Here is a 13,292-nt window from a genome sequence, read left to right as displayed (position 1 = left end):
AATTAAGATAAAAATTGCGTGGAATTATACTCCTTTTTATAAAACTCTAGCTATACATCAGTGACATTAAACCAGAGATTGTAAAATCCACCTTAGGGGGACTATAACAAGCACTGATTACCCATTGCTATTTCATCAGAAACCTGTTAAACCAGGTTATAAAACAAGTTCGGCAAGTTACAAAGCAATACTTTAAAGGCAGTGATCTTCTTAGATTTAAAAGAGAGAAATTCCTTTAAACCCAATGTCCAGTTAGAGTTTAACCAATTCTCATGCATGAGATTGTTATTTACCAAAGACATCTTTTTAGATTCTAATGGAATTTGAGTCTACAGCAAGTGATGCCTAGTCACCAGTTAGCTGCTTCAGACTGCCTCTGTAACAAAAGTTTCAGCAGCTGCCATACAGGTCCCAAGGGTGACTGTGGGCTAGGGGCCTATGTGCCAGGGACAAGTAGTGCACTGGAGATTGTTCACCATTATGTTAGGGTTAATGAGAGAGGACATCAATCAGAACAGATGGGCACTCCTCCAGAGATTCTTAAAGTGAATCTGATAGGAGGCAGAATGAAGCACAACAACCTACAAGAGGGTTCCTGTAAGAGCCCACAAAGAGGCAGGGTAGAGGGAGAAAAACTGGAGGCCCTGCAAAGCTGAGGTTATTGGGCCTATAACAAGTAGTGATTACCCATTGCTATTTCATCAGAGGCTATTCTTGCCTAGAACCCCCCCACCCGGGGAAAATTATAACAAAATTTCCCCAGGGGCAATGGTTACTTGATAAAAACTCTCCTCCACTGGGGATTAAAGGCCTCAGCAATAGTCAGATGTGATAACAGAGGGACCATGGTGGCTCACTAGACCCCAGGACCCTGTGACACTCTGGAAAAAAAATTCATGCATATTGGAGCACATGCAGGGAAACAGAGGCAAGAGGCCAGTTAGGAGGCAGAGTTCTGAGACAGGGAGTCACAGTAGAGAGGCTGGCACTTTTCACAACTCACTTAAGCTAACTTCTCCATCCTCTAGCTTATAACCAGGCTAGGTGGTAGTGCAGAAAAAGATGAGGCATTTTTTGTTAAGCTCAGGGGTCAAAGAAATCTCAAAGTGGATGGTTTGCCTCCTGGCTGGAATGAAAAGATAAAAATGGAAGCATACTTCAGATCTTATCTCTCCTGAGTTTGAAACATTTTCAAAACTCTCTCGCTGCCTGTGATGTCCGGACGTGCACTGAAGCCCACAGGGAAGGGAGGAAGGTAAGGGTGAGATTAGCACATATCTCCCATTCTTGCTCAGCCTTCCAGACCTGTAGTCTAGGGTGTATATACTTTTCAGAATAACACATGCAGGGAATGATCAGTTCCCTTACTGGTGGTGTGCTACACTGGGCCTCTGCCTGGTCAAATAGGTACTGTCACTTTGTAATTAGAAATAAAAAAAATTTGTTCTATATATGCCTCTTAAACTTTAGTCTTATCTAATAGGCCTGATTTCAACAATGAGCCTTCATGGCAAGAGACTTAGCAAACAAAGGTGTTTTGAGCTAGAGTTTGGAAAGTGCCAGTCCTGGTTACCATCTAGGTTGGGAACTAGGCAGGTGAAGAAACAAAGAAGCAGACTGGCCAGCGCTGCGGCTCACTAGGCTAATCCTCCGCCTGTGGCGCCGGCACACCGGGTTCTAGTCCCGGTCGGGGCGCCAGATTCTGTCCCGGTTGCCCCTCTTCCAGGCAAGCTCTCTGCTGTGACCCGGGAAGGCAGTGGAGGATGGCCCAAGTGCTTGGGCCCTGCACCCCATGGGAGATCAGGAGAAGCACCTGGCTCCTGCCTTCGGATCAGCACGGTGCACCGGCCACAGCGGCCATTGGAGGGTGAACCAAGGGCAAAGGAAGACCTTTCTCTCTCTCTCTCTCTCTCACTGTCCACTCTGCCTGTCAAAAAAATTTTTTTTAAAAAAGAAAGAAACAAAGAAGCAGAATGGGGGAATAAAAATTCTCTCATAGGAAGTGATGCAAAAGAGGGGACTTGAGAAGAAAGATAGGGGATACCAGAGACATTCTGAGACAAGTTCACGCCATGTGGGGCCTGCTTCTAATGCGAGTCTAAACCAAAAAGGTAACTGTCTGTAAATGGGATAATTAAACTTTACCCCAGAGCTAACAAATGAAATATCTAGGAAATATCCACTAATGGGACCAAATTGAGTTTGAGGAGACCTGGCAAGGTACAGAAAACATTATTTAGAGGAGCACAGAAAGACCTAGATGTTGTCAGTTTCTGGAGTAAAGGAAAAATTCACTGAGGCAATGGAGCCGGAGCCCATGGCCTCTCTCCAAGCTGCACCCAGTCTCACGGACAAATTAACCTCTGAGGAAGGAAAAACAATGCAGTTTTCGACCAACACCCTAACAGGCTGTCAGGGTCTGGTGTCTGGTCAGGGAGTACTTGAAAAATGCCCAAGAGTGACCATGGCCTGAATTTCAAGGTTGCTCCAAGCCCTTCTCCCAGTCCCATGTGTCAGGCCAATCTTGGCAAAAGGAAGCTGAGCTGGACCAGTCAACATTCCCAGAGCTGAGACGTATGAAGAGTGGAGCCACAGGCTTTACAGTGTGTGAGGACTCCAAAAGGGCAGGGGCTGGCTCCCTGCTGCAAAGTGTGTTTCTCGGTCCAACACCATTCTGGCAGTGGAACTCTGGTACTTGGCCAGGCGACCTTCAGTTTTCTCAAAGCCTTCTTCCAGTCCCACGTGAAGGGCCGATCCATGCAAGAGGGAGGGGGAGGTGCTTCACAGCCCCACACCCACACGGGATTGTCAGGGAATGGGATCTGGCCAAGAGATTTTCAGAGCACACCGGGAAGTGCCCTGGCCAGAGTCCCTCAGTCATTTCAAGGCCTTTTCCCAGTTCTTTCAGGAACGGTCAATCCAGACCAGAAAAGAGAAGGGTTAGAATAGTCTCAGCTCCAGGGGATTTCTCTGGCCTTAATCAGCAAGCCTAGCCCCTGAGTCTTAAGACCATCAGCTGTGTTAATTGCTTTTAAATGGCTGATAGAGACCTGGTGTTTTTGAGAAAATGAGAATTGCTATGGAGGAGAGTGAAATTTTCCGAAAAAAGAAAAGCAAGAGCCATCCACATGCTCACCAGTACGGTGGGATGATCTGATGCTGGCTGGAGTCAAACTTGAGTGGGATCTGCATCACATTGGAGTTGCTGAGTCACGACACCAAAATGTTATGGGTGAAATGGTAGCAGAGAAAAAATATTATCTCAGTTCTTTGTCTCACATGGAAGAAGAATTTCCAAACAGACAAGCAGAGAGATTTAAAAACAAGATTTATTAGAGTCAGAGACCTCCAGCCAGAGTAGCAGGGGGGGGGGGGGCTTCCAAAAGAGGAAAAAAAATATAAAACTTAAGTTTTTCAAAGAAGTAGTCCATTCATTTAAATTAGCAAATTTTGCCACTCTGTTATTTGGTGCATAAACACTTAAGAATGCTATGTCTTCTTGGTACATTGACCCTTTTTTTCATTGTTATCTCTCTCTGCCCTTGGTAATTTTCTTTGTTCTGTATTGGATTTTATCTAATGCCAACATAGCCACTCCCACTTTCTTTTTTGTTGTTGTTAAATAATAAAAATATAAATAAATTTATTTTAGAATAAGTTTCCTTAAATTCTAAAACTTTAGTAGTTGGAAATTTGGGGAAAATACTTAACACATTGCATAAGATGACAAAAAAGTACTTATGTTTGTGCTGAAGCATAAGGAAAACTACAGGATTTTAAAATAACTTGTACAGATCTTAGTACTATTCATTAACATCATCACATAGTTTCGTAGTCTTGGTGCACACTTTTTGAGAATGAATTATAAAAGACAAATATCTTGGTGTTATGAAAAGTTTTGACCTCAAAGACCTCCCTGTGCTTAGGAAACAAGGATGCAGTCAGTCAGGTGTCATCTTGCTCAAGGAACAACCTAGCTGAAGCTCTCTGAGCCACTTTCTTTTGATTAATGGTATATTTCTTTAAACTTTTACCTCCATTGTGTGTGTGTGTCTCTGTGTGTACTTATTTATGGATAGATATAATATAGATATAATATTCATTACATTTGAAATTAGTTTTCTATTTTTAAAAATATTTATTTATTTGAAAGGCAGAGTTAAAGAAGGAGAGACAGAAAGAGAGAGAGAAAGAGAGAAATCTTCTATTTGTTGGTTCACTTCACAAATGGCTACAATACCCAGGGCTGGGACAGACCAAAGCCAGGAGCCAGGAACTCCATCTGGGTCTACCACATGGGTGGCAGGGGCCCAAGCACTCAGGCCATCTTCTGCTGCTTTTCTCAGGTACATTGGCAGGGAACTGGATCAAAAGCAGGGCAGCCATGACTTGAACTGGCACCCTTATAGTATGCCAGCATTACAGGAAGAACTTAACCCACTGTGCTATGATACCGGCCCCTGAAAAGAGTTTCTTACATACAACACATAGTTGGAACACTTTTTTGAAAAAAAATTACTTAATTTTTTATTTGAAAGGCAGAGAGGGAGAAGTCTTCCATCCACTGTTCACCCCCCAATGGCTGCAGTGGGGGCTAGGGGTGGGGCTGACCCAGGTGGAATCCAGGAACCAGGAACTCCATGGAGTTCACCAACCTAGTACACCAACCTAGTGAATTGTGTTGGTGTGCCTCCATAACAGCCTGTCAAGGGGTGAAGTCTAGGCTCACCCCTTGACCTTTGATGGCTAGCGGGGGAGTAGCTTTGCAGTATTTTTGTGGTGTTTGGCTGGAGTACAGTGATTATTGTCTAAAAATGTTGTCTTGCTAGGCCATTTCTGTCATAGCCCTCTAGCTAGAGAAAAAAAGCTTCCCTGGTGACTTTTGTTATCTGGATCCATTGGTGTATCTAGAATACCAGTTTCCCCAAAACCAGTCTATGATATACAAAGCAAAAAGAAAATCCAGGAACTTACTCTGCTTCGTTTCTCAGATGGCAATATTTCTAACAAGTTTTTTTCATTTTTTTCCATTTTTTCACCATTATAAGCTTGTTAGTTTTTGTTGTTGTTGTTGTTGTTTTTACATATTGTCTGGGGGTTTTAGTTTTACTTAACAGGAGGACTATGGACAAATGTTTCTACTCCATCGTTCTAGAAGCTGAAGTTGCCTATTTTCTAAACAAGTCTTATTTGAAGAAATGAGAATAACTTGTGAAAGGGTAGTCTCCTTCTCATCATTTCTACTCTTTTAAACAAAGAATAAGAGTAAAACAGAATTTGTTGATAGAATTCTTCCTTGAGAGAAAGGTGATATTTTGTCACCAAAAAAAAAAAAACCTCATTTTTTTTTACCTGTGATCTCATCAAGAATATTGCTTAAGCATAATATTGAAAAAATAAACTGTATTACCATTATAATATTGCCATCTCAAAGAAAAAATTATTAATAAAGCTGCTGATGGGAACAGAAAAATAAGATTATATTCATTAACATAATCTAATCTCAAATGTTAATAAAAATAGACTATCAATCTTGTTCTTCCTCCAGATGAGGGGTATGTCTGACAAGTCACTCCGGCTAGTGCTGTCTACCTTCAGTAACATACGAGAGGAACTCGGACATCTTCAAAATGACTTGACAGTAAAATTTATTTTGATTTTTCTTTCCAAAGCTTTTCTGGTTCCTGGCTTGCTAACATAAATCAAGACATTCAGTCTACCTTTTAAAAACTTAATACAGCTTGACAGTATTATGTTCACTCAGACATAGCTAAATTATTTTCTTGAAACAGTTAATTGGGGTTAAAGAGGAGAAAAGGGGTACCCAATATGTAAATGAAAGAGTGTTGGATATGCACTTATTATTTAGTTTATCAGAAAGGTAATTCAATGCTTGAAGACAAGGAGTAGCCTGCAAAATTAGAATAATCTGACTCACTGAATGGGAAATTCCCTCTTTTCTTTAACAAGAAAGCATACTCTGAATTTATATTGAAAGAAATAACTTGAAAAATCATCCAAGAACTTAATCATTTATATGTTATATTTTAATTGGTCTTTTTGGTACCAATATCTAGATACATTCAGGATGTTTTCCATATGGTGAATTATTTCTTGAAGACTTTGGAGTGGATTTTGGTTTCTGGGTTTTGATGAACATATTTAGACTCTAATTTGAAATTTTACCACCTGCTAGAGTTAACAAAGAGTCTTTGTTGATTGGGGAAAACATTAAAATAATTCAGAATATTCTTCAGTACATGTGGTGTTGGTCCATCTATCAAACTGTCTCTTTCAATGCAGATTTTAAAAGTATTAATCCTTTTCTATCCCATATTTTTGCTTAACTTCTGAGAATTCTGCTTAATTAAGCTACTGCAAAGTAAAAGTATGCTTATTTAAATCTTTCAAAGTTAGCAAGTTTTATAGTATGTGACTACTGAGAAGCTTCTGTGATTTGGAATCATAACAAATATATTATATCTCTAGTCACTGGAAAACGACAAGATACGACTTGAGAAAGACCTGGCATTCAAAGAAACTCAAATAAAAGAGTATGAAGAACTCTTGGCATCAGTGAGAGCAAATAATCGCCAGCAACAAGTAAGTTGATGCTTTTATTGATGATAAACTAGATTGATAGCTTTTCATATGCACTATGACTGGCACATTGGATTTATGAGTTATAATCCAGACAGAATTAAAACATGATAGAACTATATGGAAATTGAATGGCTTTGGATTTCTGATGACTAAAAGCAGTCTGAAAAAACAGATAACCTTATGTGCTTTAAATATGAAGTATGTATGGTACTGTATACCATATGGTGCACAGTTTATCTGTTGGGTGACAATAATGATATATACTCAAATCTACATTCACTTTTTCACTTAATCTACTAACATGTCAATGTGGAAAAGCCTTGGTGGGCCTAGGCTTGTGCAATGAATAAGTAAATCAATTCTAGAGTATTTCTCCAGATGTTTGAGCAGAGATGGTTCTTGGAAATTTTTAACAAATTTCTAAGGCTCACTCCTTCCTAATCTTCACTGTCATGATTGTCCCAAATTTTTGCTCAGTTGATAGTTAAATATAATCAGGCATCTGGTGATTTTGATGCCTACTGGAAGACAGGATACAGTATTGTAAAATAGTAGCAAGTATCTGATTACTGAATTTGGACATTGAAAATTCATATAATATTGACTCCTTCCCACTCAAGATAGGCAAGTGAATTTAATATTTTATGTGGATTATTTAATATACCTTTTAAGAACAGGCAGAAAATTGAGCATGGCTAACTACTCAGTGACTCAGTTAAAAGAGAATTATCCCAGAAAAAGTGAAATGTATTTGTCTTATATGCTTGTGTCTTTTTTACAGCAAGGGCTTCAAGACTCAAACTCAAAATGTCAGTCATTGGAAGAAAATAATCTCTCTCTCCGACATACACTTTCAGACATGGAATATAGACTAAAAGAACTGGAATATTGTAAACGTAATTTAGAGCAGGAGAATAAAAACCTTAGAATACAGGTATTAAAAGTTTTATTTTAAATATGTAGTATTACTTTAGTTATACCATTGTAATTTTAGCGTTGGTAATAGTGAAGTTACATACTTATACATATATCCTATTCACTCTGAGAAAGTACATGGATTGCTTTCTAACAATCTGACATTCAGTTACGTCCAATCTCACTGATATTTTACCTTTATAATGCATTTTCTCAAAATGACCATTTCAATGTCTTGTTTAAGCTCATAGTTTTCATCTAATAAGTCTTGTAATATATTTGCATTGCCTTCATAACATTCTAATTATAAAAAGTTATTTTGTCTTATATAGGTTTCTGAGACTTGCACAGGCCCTATGCTGCAGGCTAAAATGGATGAGATTGGCAGCCATTATATGGAGATGGTAAAAAATTTGAGACTGGAAAAAGATAGAGAGATCTGCAAGCTAAGGGTATGTTGATCCCATGTTACATTAATACACAAGTCAGCATATTCTTTCTAAAAGATAATGATAGTTTGCATTTTTAAGTCACAAGGATAAATTAACTGAAGGTAGGATTTTAGGAATATGCCATAGGATCTTTTGTTTTAAAATATACATCACTGGGTATAAAGTATCACTGCTAAATTGTTTTCTAATTTAGCTTAATCTCTTCTAGAAAAGTAAAATGAGATACAAATGCCCATGTTTTGAGTTTTTATTAATTTATTTTGAGGATGCAGATGGAGGGCCCTTTAGGATCTTCCCTAAAGCATACTTATGGAAACAAGAATAATATTCAAGTTTACTCAGCAAGCCCAATGTTGGATTCATAAAAATCCTCAAATAAATTTGAGGACTAATAAGCATGAAGGACTTTGTCAAGAATGAGGATGAAAATATTATCAAATTTTATGTACCTATAATTGGCATCAAAATTGGGATATTTGCAAGAATATAATTTTCTTGTAATCCTAGGTTGAATTGACTTAATTTAATGATTTCTAAATGTAATAAGATTTATTTAAATATTTTAATGGACAAAATGACCATAGGTTTTTCTCTGCCAATATCACTGTGTAATCTTTATTGAAAAACAAAATGAAACAAAACACAATTTGTTAAAATGCCTGCAAATGTTACAGTATTTGTCCTCCCCTGGTTTCATTTCCATACCTGCGTGAATAATAACCTAACATCCATCTATAATACACATACGTGGTAAAGAGGAAAATGAATAAGATTTGTAGTCAGAAAACTTGTCTTGGAGTTGCATGGTTGTATGTCATTTAACCTCTCTGGAATGCATTTACCTGTTTTGTAAATGAAGATTATAATAATGCTTATCTCATAGGGAAACTATGAGAACTGAGATAATTCTTATCAGAGGAATAATTTGTGAGCTGAATATCACAAGATAATATTAGTTATTAGTATTCAGGTTTATTTAGTATTTGAAGAAATCTATAGTACCTATTTTCTTAGCTTTATTTTTTAAAAAGATTTTATTCATTTGATTATTTTTATTTTTATTTTAGTTTATTTTTTTATTTTTTGACAGGCAGAGCGGACAGTGAGAGAGAGAGAGAGAGAGAGAAAGGTCTTCCTTTGCCGTTGGTTCACACTTCAATGGCCGCCACGGTTGGTGCGCTGTGGCCGGCGCATCGCGCTGATCCGAAGCCAGGAGCCAGGTGCTTCTCCTGGTCTCCCATGCAGCTGCAGGGCCCAAGGACTTGGGCCATCCTCCACTGCACTCCCGGGCCACAGCAGAGAGCTGGCCTGGAAGAGGGGCAACCGGGACAGAATCCGGTGCCCCGACCGGGACTAGAACCCGGTGTGCCAGCGCCACAGGCGGAGGATTAGCCTATTGAGCCATGGCACCGGCCGATTTTATTTATTTGAAAGACAGAGTTACAGAAAGAGGTAGAGACAGAGAGAGAGAGAGAGAGAGAGAGAGAGAGAGAGAGATCTTCCATCCACTGGTTCACTCCCCAATTGTCCACAATGGTCAGAGCTGTGGTGATCCAAAGCCAGGGGCCAGGAGCTTCTTCCAGGCCTCCTACGTGGGTGCAGGGGCCCAAGCACTTGGGCCATCTTCTACTGCTTTCCCAGGCCATAGCAGAGAGCTGGACTGGAGGAGGAGCAGCTGGGACATGAACCAGTGCCCATATGGGATGGCGGCGCTTCAGGCCAGGGCTTTAACCTGCTGCACCACAGCACTGGCCCCTCTTAGCTTTATTTTAATTCTTGTGGTCCAAGACTGTTACTTAGATAATGGTTAGTTATAAATAACAAAGACATCTTTACAAACACGAGAAATTCTTGGGGCAGACAACTGGCACAATGATTAAGACACCAGTTTGATACATGTCCCATATATCAAAGTGCCTGTGATTGAGTCCTGGCTCTGCTCCCAATTCCAGACTCCTGCTAATGTGCACCCTGGGAAGTATCAGGTGATGGCTCACATAGTTGGATACCTGCCATCCATGTGGAAGACATAGAATGAGTTCTTGTCTCCTGGCTATGATCTGCTTCAGCCCCAACTATTATAGACATTTGGAGAGTGGACCAAAAATCTATCCTCTCAATCTCTGTGTATCTCTCTGCCTTTCAAAATAAATAAATAAATAAATAAATAAGTTAAAAAGTTTGAAATTCCTCAGGACAGTGGTGTGGTGTAGTGGGCAAAGCAGCCACCTGCAATGTCAGTATCCCATGTGGGTGCTGGTTGATGTCCCTGCCGTTCCACTTCGTATCTAGCTCCCTGCTAATGGTCTGGGGAAAGCAGAGGAAGATGGCCCAAGTGTTTGGAACCCTGCCACCCACATGGGAGACCCAGATGAGGCTCCTGGCTCCTGGTTTCAATCTGGCCCAGCTCTGACTGTTGCAGCCATCTGGAAGTGAACCAACAGATGGAAGATCTCTGTCTCTGTCTCCCTCTCTCTGTAACTCTGACTTTCAAATAAATAATATTTTTCTAGAAAAAAGTTAGAAATTCCTAATTGACATTTCAATTCACATTTTAAACTCATAAAATTCTATACAAATTTATAAATATTATACATTGCTTCTCATAGTTATTAACTAGCTATATGATTTTGTGTCAATAAGCCTGTCAAGATTTATAAGTAAGTTATAATAAAATTAATTGCTTCTCTTTTAAATCCTTAGTCACAATTAAACCAGTACCAAAAAGATGTTTCGAGAAGAGAAGGAAGTTGTAGTGACTTCCAATTCAAGCTTCATGAACTGACAAGCTTGCTTGAAGAGAAAGATTCTCTGATAAAGCGTCAGTCAGAGGTAAGAAAGAAAAGTGTTGGGGTGAAGGAAGATGATACAATTCAGTCCTGTAGGATAAAATGCTTCCCTTGGGCTAGGAAAGGACACATCTTCAGGACTCATAACAAAAAACAAGGTAAATGCTTTGAAGAAGTTGAATATTTATATATCAGCAGAAATAATTCAAATGAAAGCTGGAACTGAATTAAATAAGTGCTATGGTACTATATGTTTAAACTGATTTTCTATCTCATCTACAGTGCAACGCCTAGTAAGACTATGAGCTCTTTGCTAGATTGTAACCTGCTTCATCAAAGCACTGATTACATTTCTTCCTGTATCTGTAGCATATGGTCCAGAATCTGGCATATACTAGGTCATAATGGAGCTACCAGAGTTGGTGGATAATATTGTCTTACCATTACTGAAAAAAAAAACGGTGCTTGTAGTAATATTTAGTTATAAACCTTCTGATAGGAATCTGTATCTTCTTCCATATTGATGTTTTAATGCTTTTGTGCCTTCGCTATACTTGTCAAGCTTTTTAGGACAAAATTTTCACATGCTCATCATGAGAGCTGTGTACATTCAATCTCAAGTTGTCCTCCAAATACAAATTTCCTGCATTAGTTGGTGGGTCCTTGCACAGGCAGAAAATGTAACTTCTTAGATACTGTGAAATAATAGTATATGATATTCGACAAGTGGGATTAGCACTTCCTTACCTCAAGACTAAGAAGGACAGAAAGGAGAGAATCAATTATTCATGGAAGATTTCTATATGATCAAACATACTTCTTCATGCTTCTACTTTTCTCCAAATTATTATGACTTTTATTTTCAAGGAACTCTCGAAATTGAGACAAGAAATATATTCATCTCACAACCAAACCTCCAGTAGTGGAAGGACTACCATTACCACTAAAAAGTAATGTATTTTTAAATGAAATTGGAATATGACATAGTTATATATATGTTATTAAGTGTTTAATGTATATGTATATAAGTATAGCTAGGGTGAATTTGATGTTTTCTGTTGGCCAATCATCTTGGTGAAAAATCATTATTTGCAAAAAGACCTTGCTATTATGGTCAATAAAATCCCAAAGTGCACCATTTCTATATTTATGATATATTAAATACTGTGAGAGTAAAAAATAATTGGTTATTTAACCAACCATATTAGTTAGAACTCTTCCATTGCACATGGTGGAGACCCAATTTAAACTTGGAACTAGTAAATTCACTTCGTTGGGATTGCTGTATGTCTGAATGGATTTGTATGCTCAAAATACTGATATATCTTCACAAATCTGTCTTTCTCTGTGTCTTGCCTCTGCTCTTTCTTGTACAGACTTCATTCTCAGTCCAAATTTCCTCTCATGGAGATAATATAGCTTACATGATAGCCACTTATTAAAAAAAAAAAAGTAGAAAGTAACAATGAAGAGTCTCAGCAAAAGCCTGTTTTGGATAGCTCATATAAATAGAATAATACAATATGTAGTCTTTTGTGACGGAATTCTTTCATTTTCCATTTTTTCAAGATGCATCTATGCTTTACTATGGGTCACTGGCTAAAAAAATGTCCCATTTATGGGTATAAAACATTTTAATTATTCATCAGTTGATGGGCATTCGGGTTATTTTCAACTGTCGGCTGTTTATAATTGTACTGCTATGAACAGCTATTCACAAGTTTGTGTGGAATATATATTCAGGTTTTTTTAGTATATACCTAGGAGTAGAATTGCTGCATCACGTGGTAACTCTATGTTTAAGTTTTTCAGAAATTACCATACTGTTTTCTAAAAAAGCTGGATCATTTTACATTCTCCACCAGCAGTGAATGAAGGTTTCAGTATCCTGCCATCTTTGTCACCACTTGTTTTTTATCTATCTCTTAGATAATAGTCATCCCAGGTGGTGAGAAGTGGTATCCAATTATAGTTTTGATTGGATATAGTTTTGATTTGGATTTCCCAAATATTGTTTAACTCTTTTCATGTGGTTATTTTTCTATATTATATTATATATATATTATATATTATTTGTATATCTTCTTTGGGTAAATGTCTATTCAAATTATATCTCCAATTTTTACATATATATATCATAGACAGATGAACAGAGAGAGACACACACACATAGAGAGACAGAGAGCTCCCATCCATTGGTTCACTGCCCAGATACCCACTATGGCTGGAGCTTGGCTAAGTCAAAACTTGGAGCCTGGAGCCAGGAAATCAATCCAGGTCTCCAACATGAGTGATAGGAATCCATCCCTGATGTCTCTCAGGTTCTGCATGAGCAGGAAGCTGGAATCAGGAGCTGGTGCCACAGCTCAAACCCAGGCACTTAGAAGTAAGATGCTATCATCTTAACCAGTATCTTAACCACTAACCACTAAGCTAAACACCTGCACTTCCTCTAATTTTAATTGGATTGTCTTTTTGTACTGAATTGCAAGAGTATTTGTGTATTCTAGATCCAAGTCCTTTTTTTTTTTTT

The 13,292-nt window shown here is 38.4% G+C and overlaps 1 protein-coding gene across 1 annotated transcript in view; it reads left to right on the top strand.

Moving 5' to 3' along the window:
• The window catches only part of POF1B (POF1B actin binding protein), a 96,051-nt gene that overhangs the window by 68,581 nt on the left and 14,178 nt on the right, over positions 1-13,292 (top strand). Inside the window, exons 9-14 of the mRNA XM_062184042.1 lie at positions 5,549-5,641; positions 6,490-6,603; positions 7,385-7,537; positions 7,851-7,970; positions 10,674-10,802; positions 11,627-11,709. Of these exons, the coding sequence (XP_062040026.1) occupies positions 5,549-5,641; positions 6,490-6,603; positions 7,385-7,537; positions 7,851-7,970; positions 10,674-10,802; positions 11,627-11,709 (692 nt within the window). The remainder of the gene's footprint in view (positions 1-5,548; positions 5,642-6,489; positions 6,604-7,384; positions 7,538-7,850; positions 7,971-10,673; positions 10,803-11,626; positions 11,710-13,292) is intronic.

Source organism: Lepus europaeus, chromosome X, assembly GCF_033115175.1.
Source record: "Lepus europaeus isolate LE1 chromosome X, mLepTim1.pri, whole genome shotgun sequence".
Classification (NCBI taxonomy): Eukaryota; Metazoa; Chordata; class Mammalia; order Lagomorpha; family Leporidae; genus Lepus; species Lepus europaeus.
This window is presented reverse-complemented; position numbering and strand designations above follow the sequence as displayed.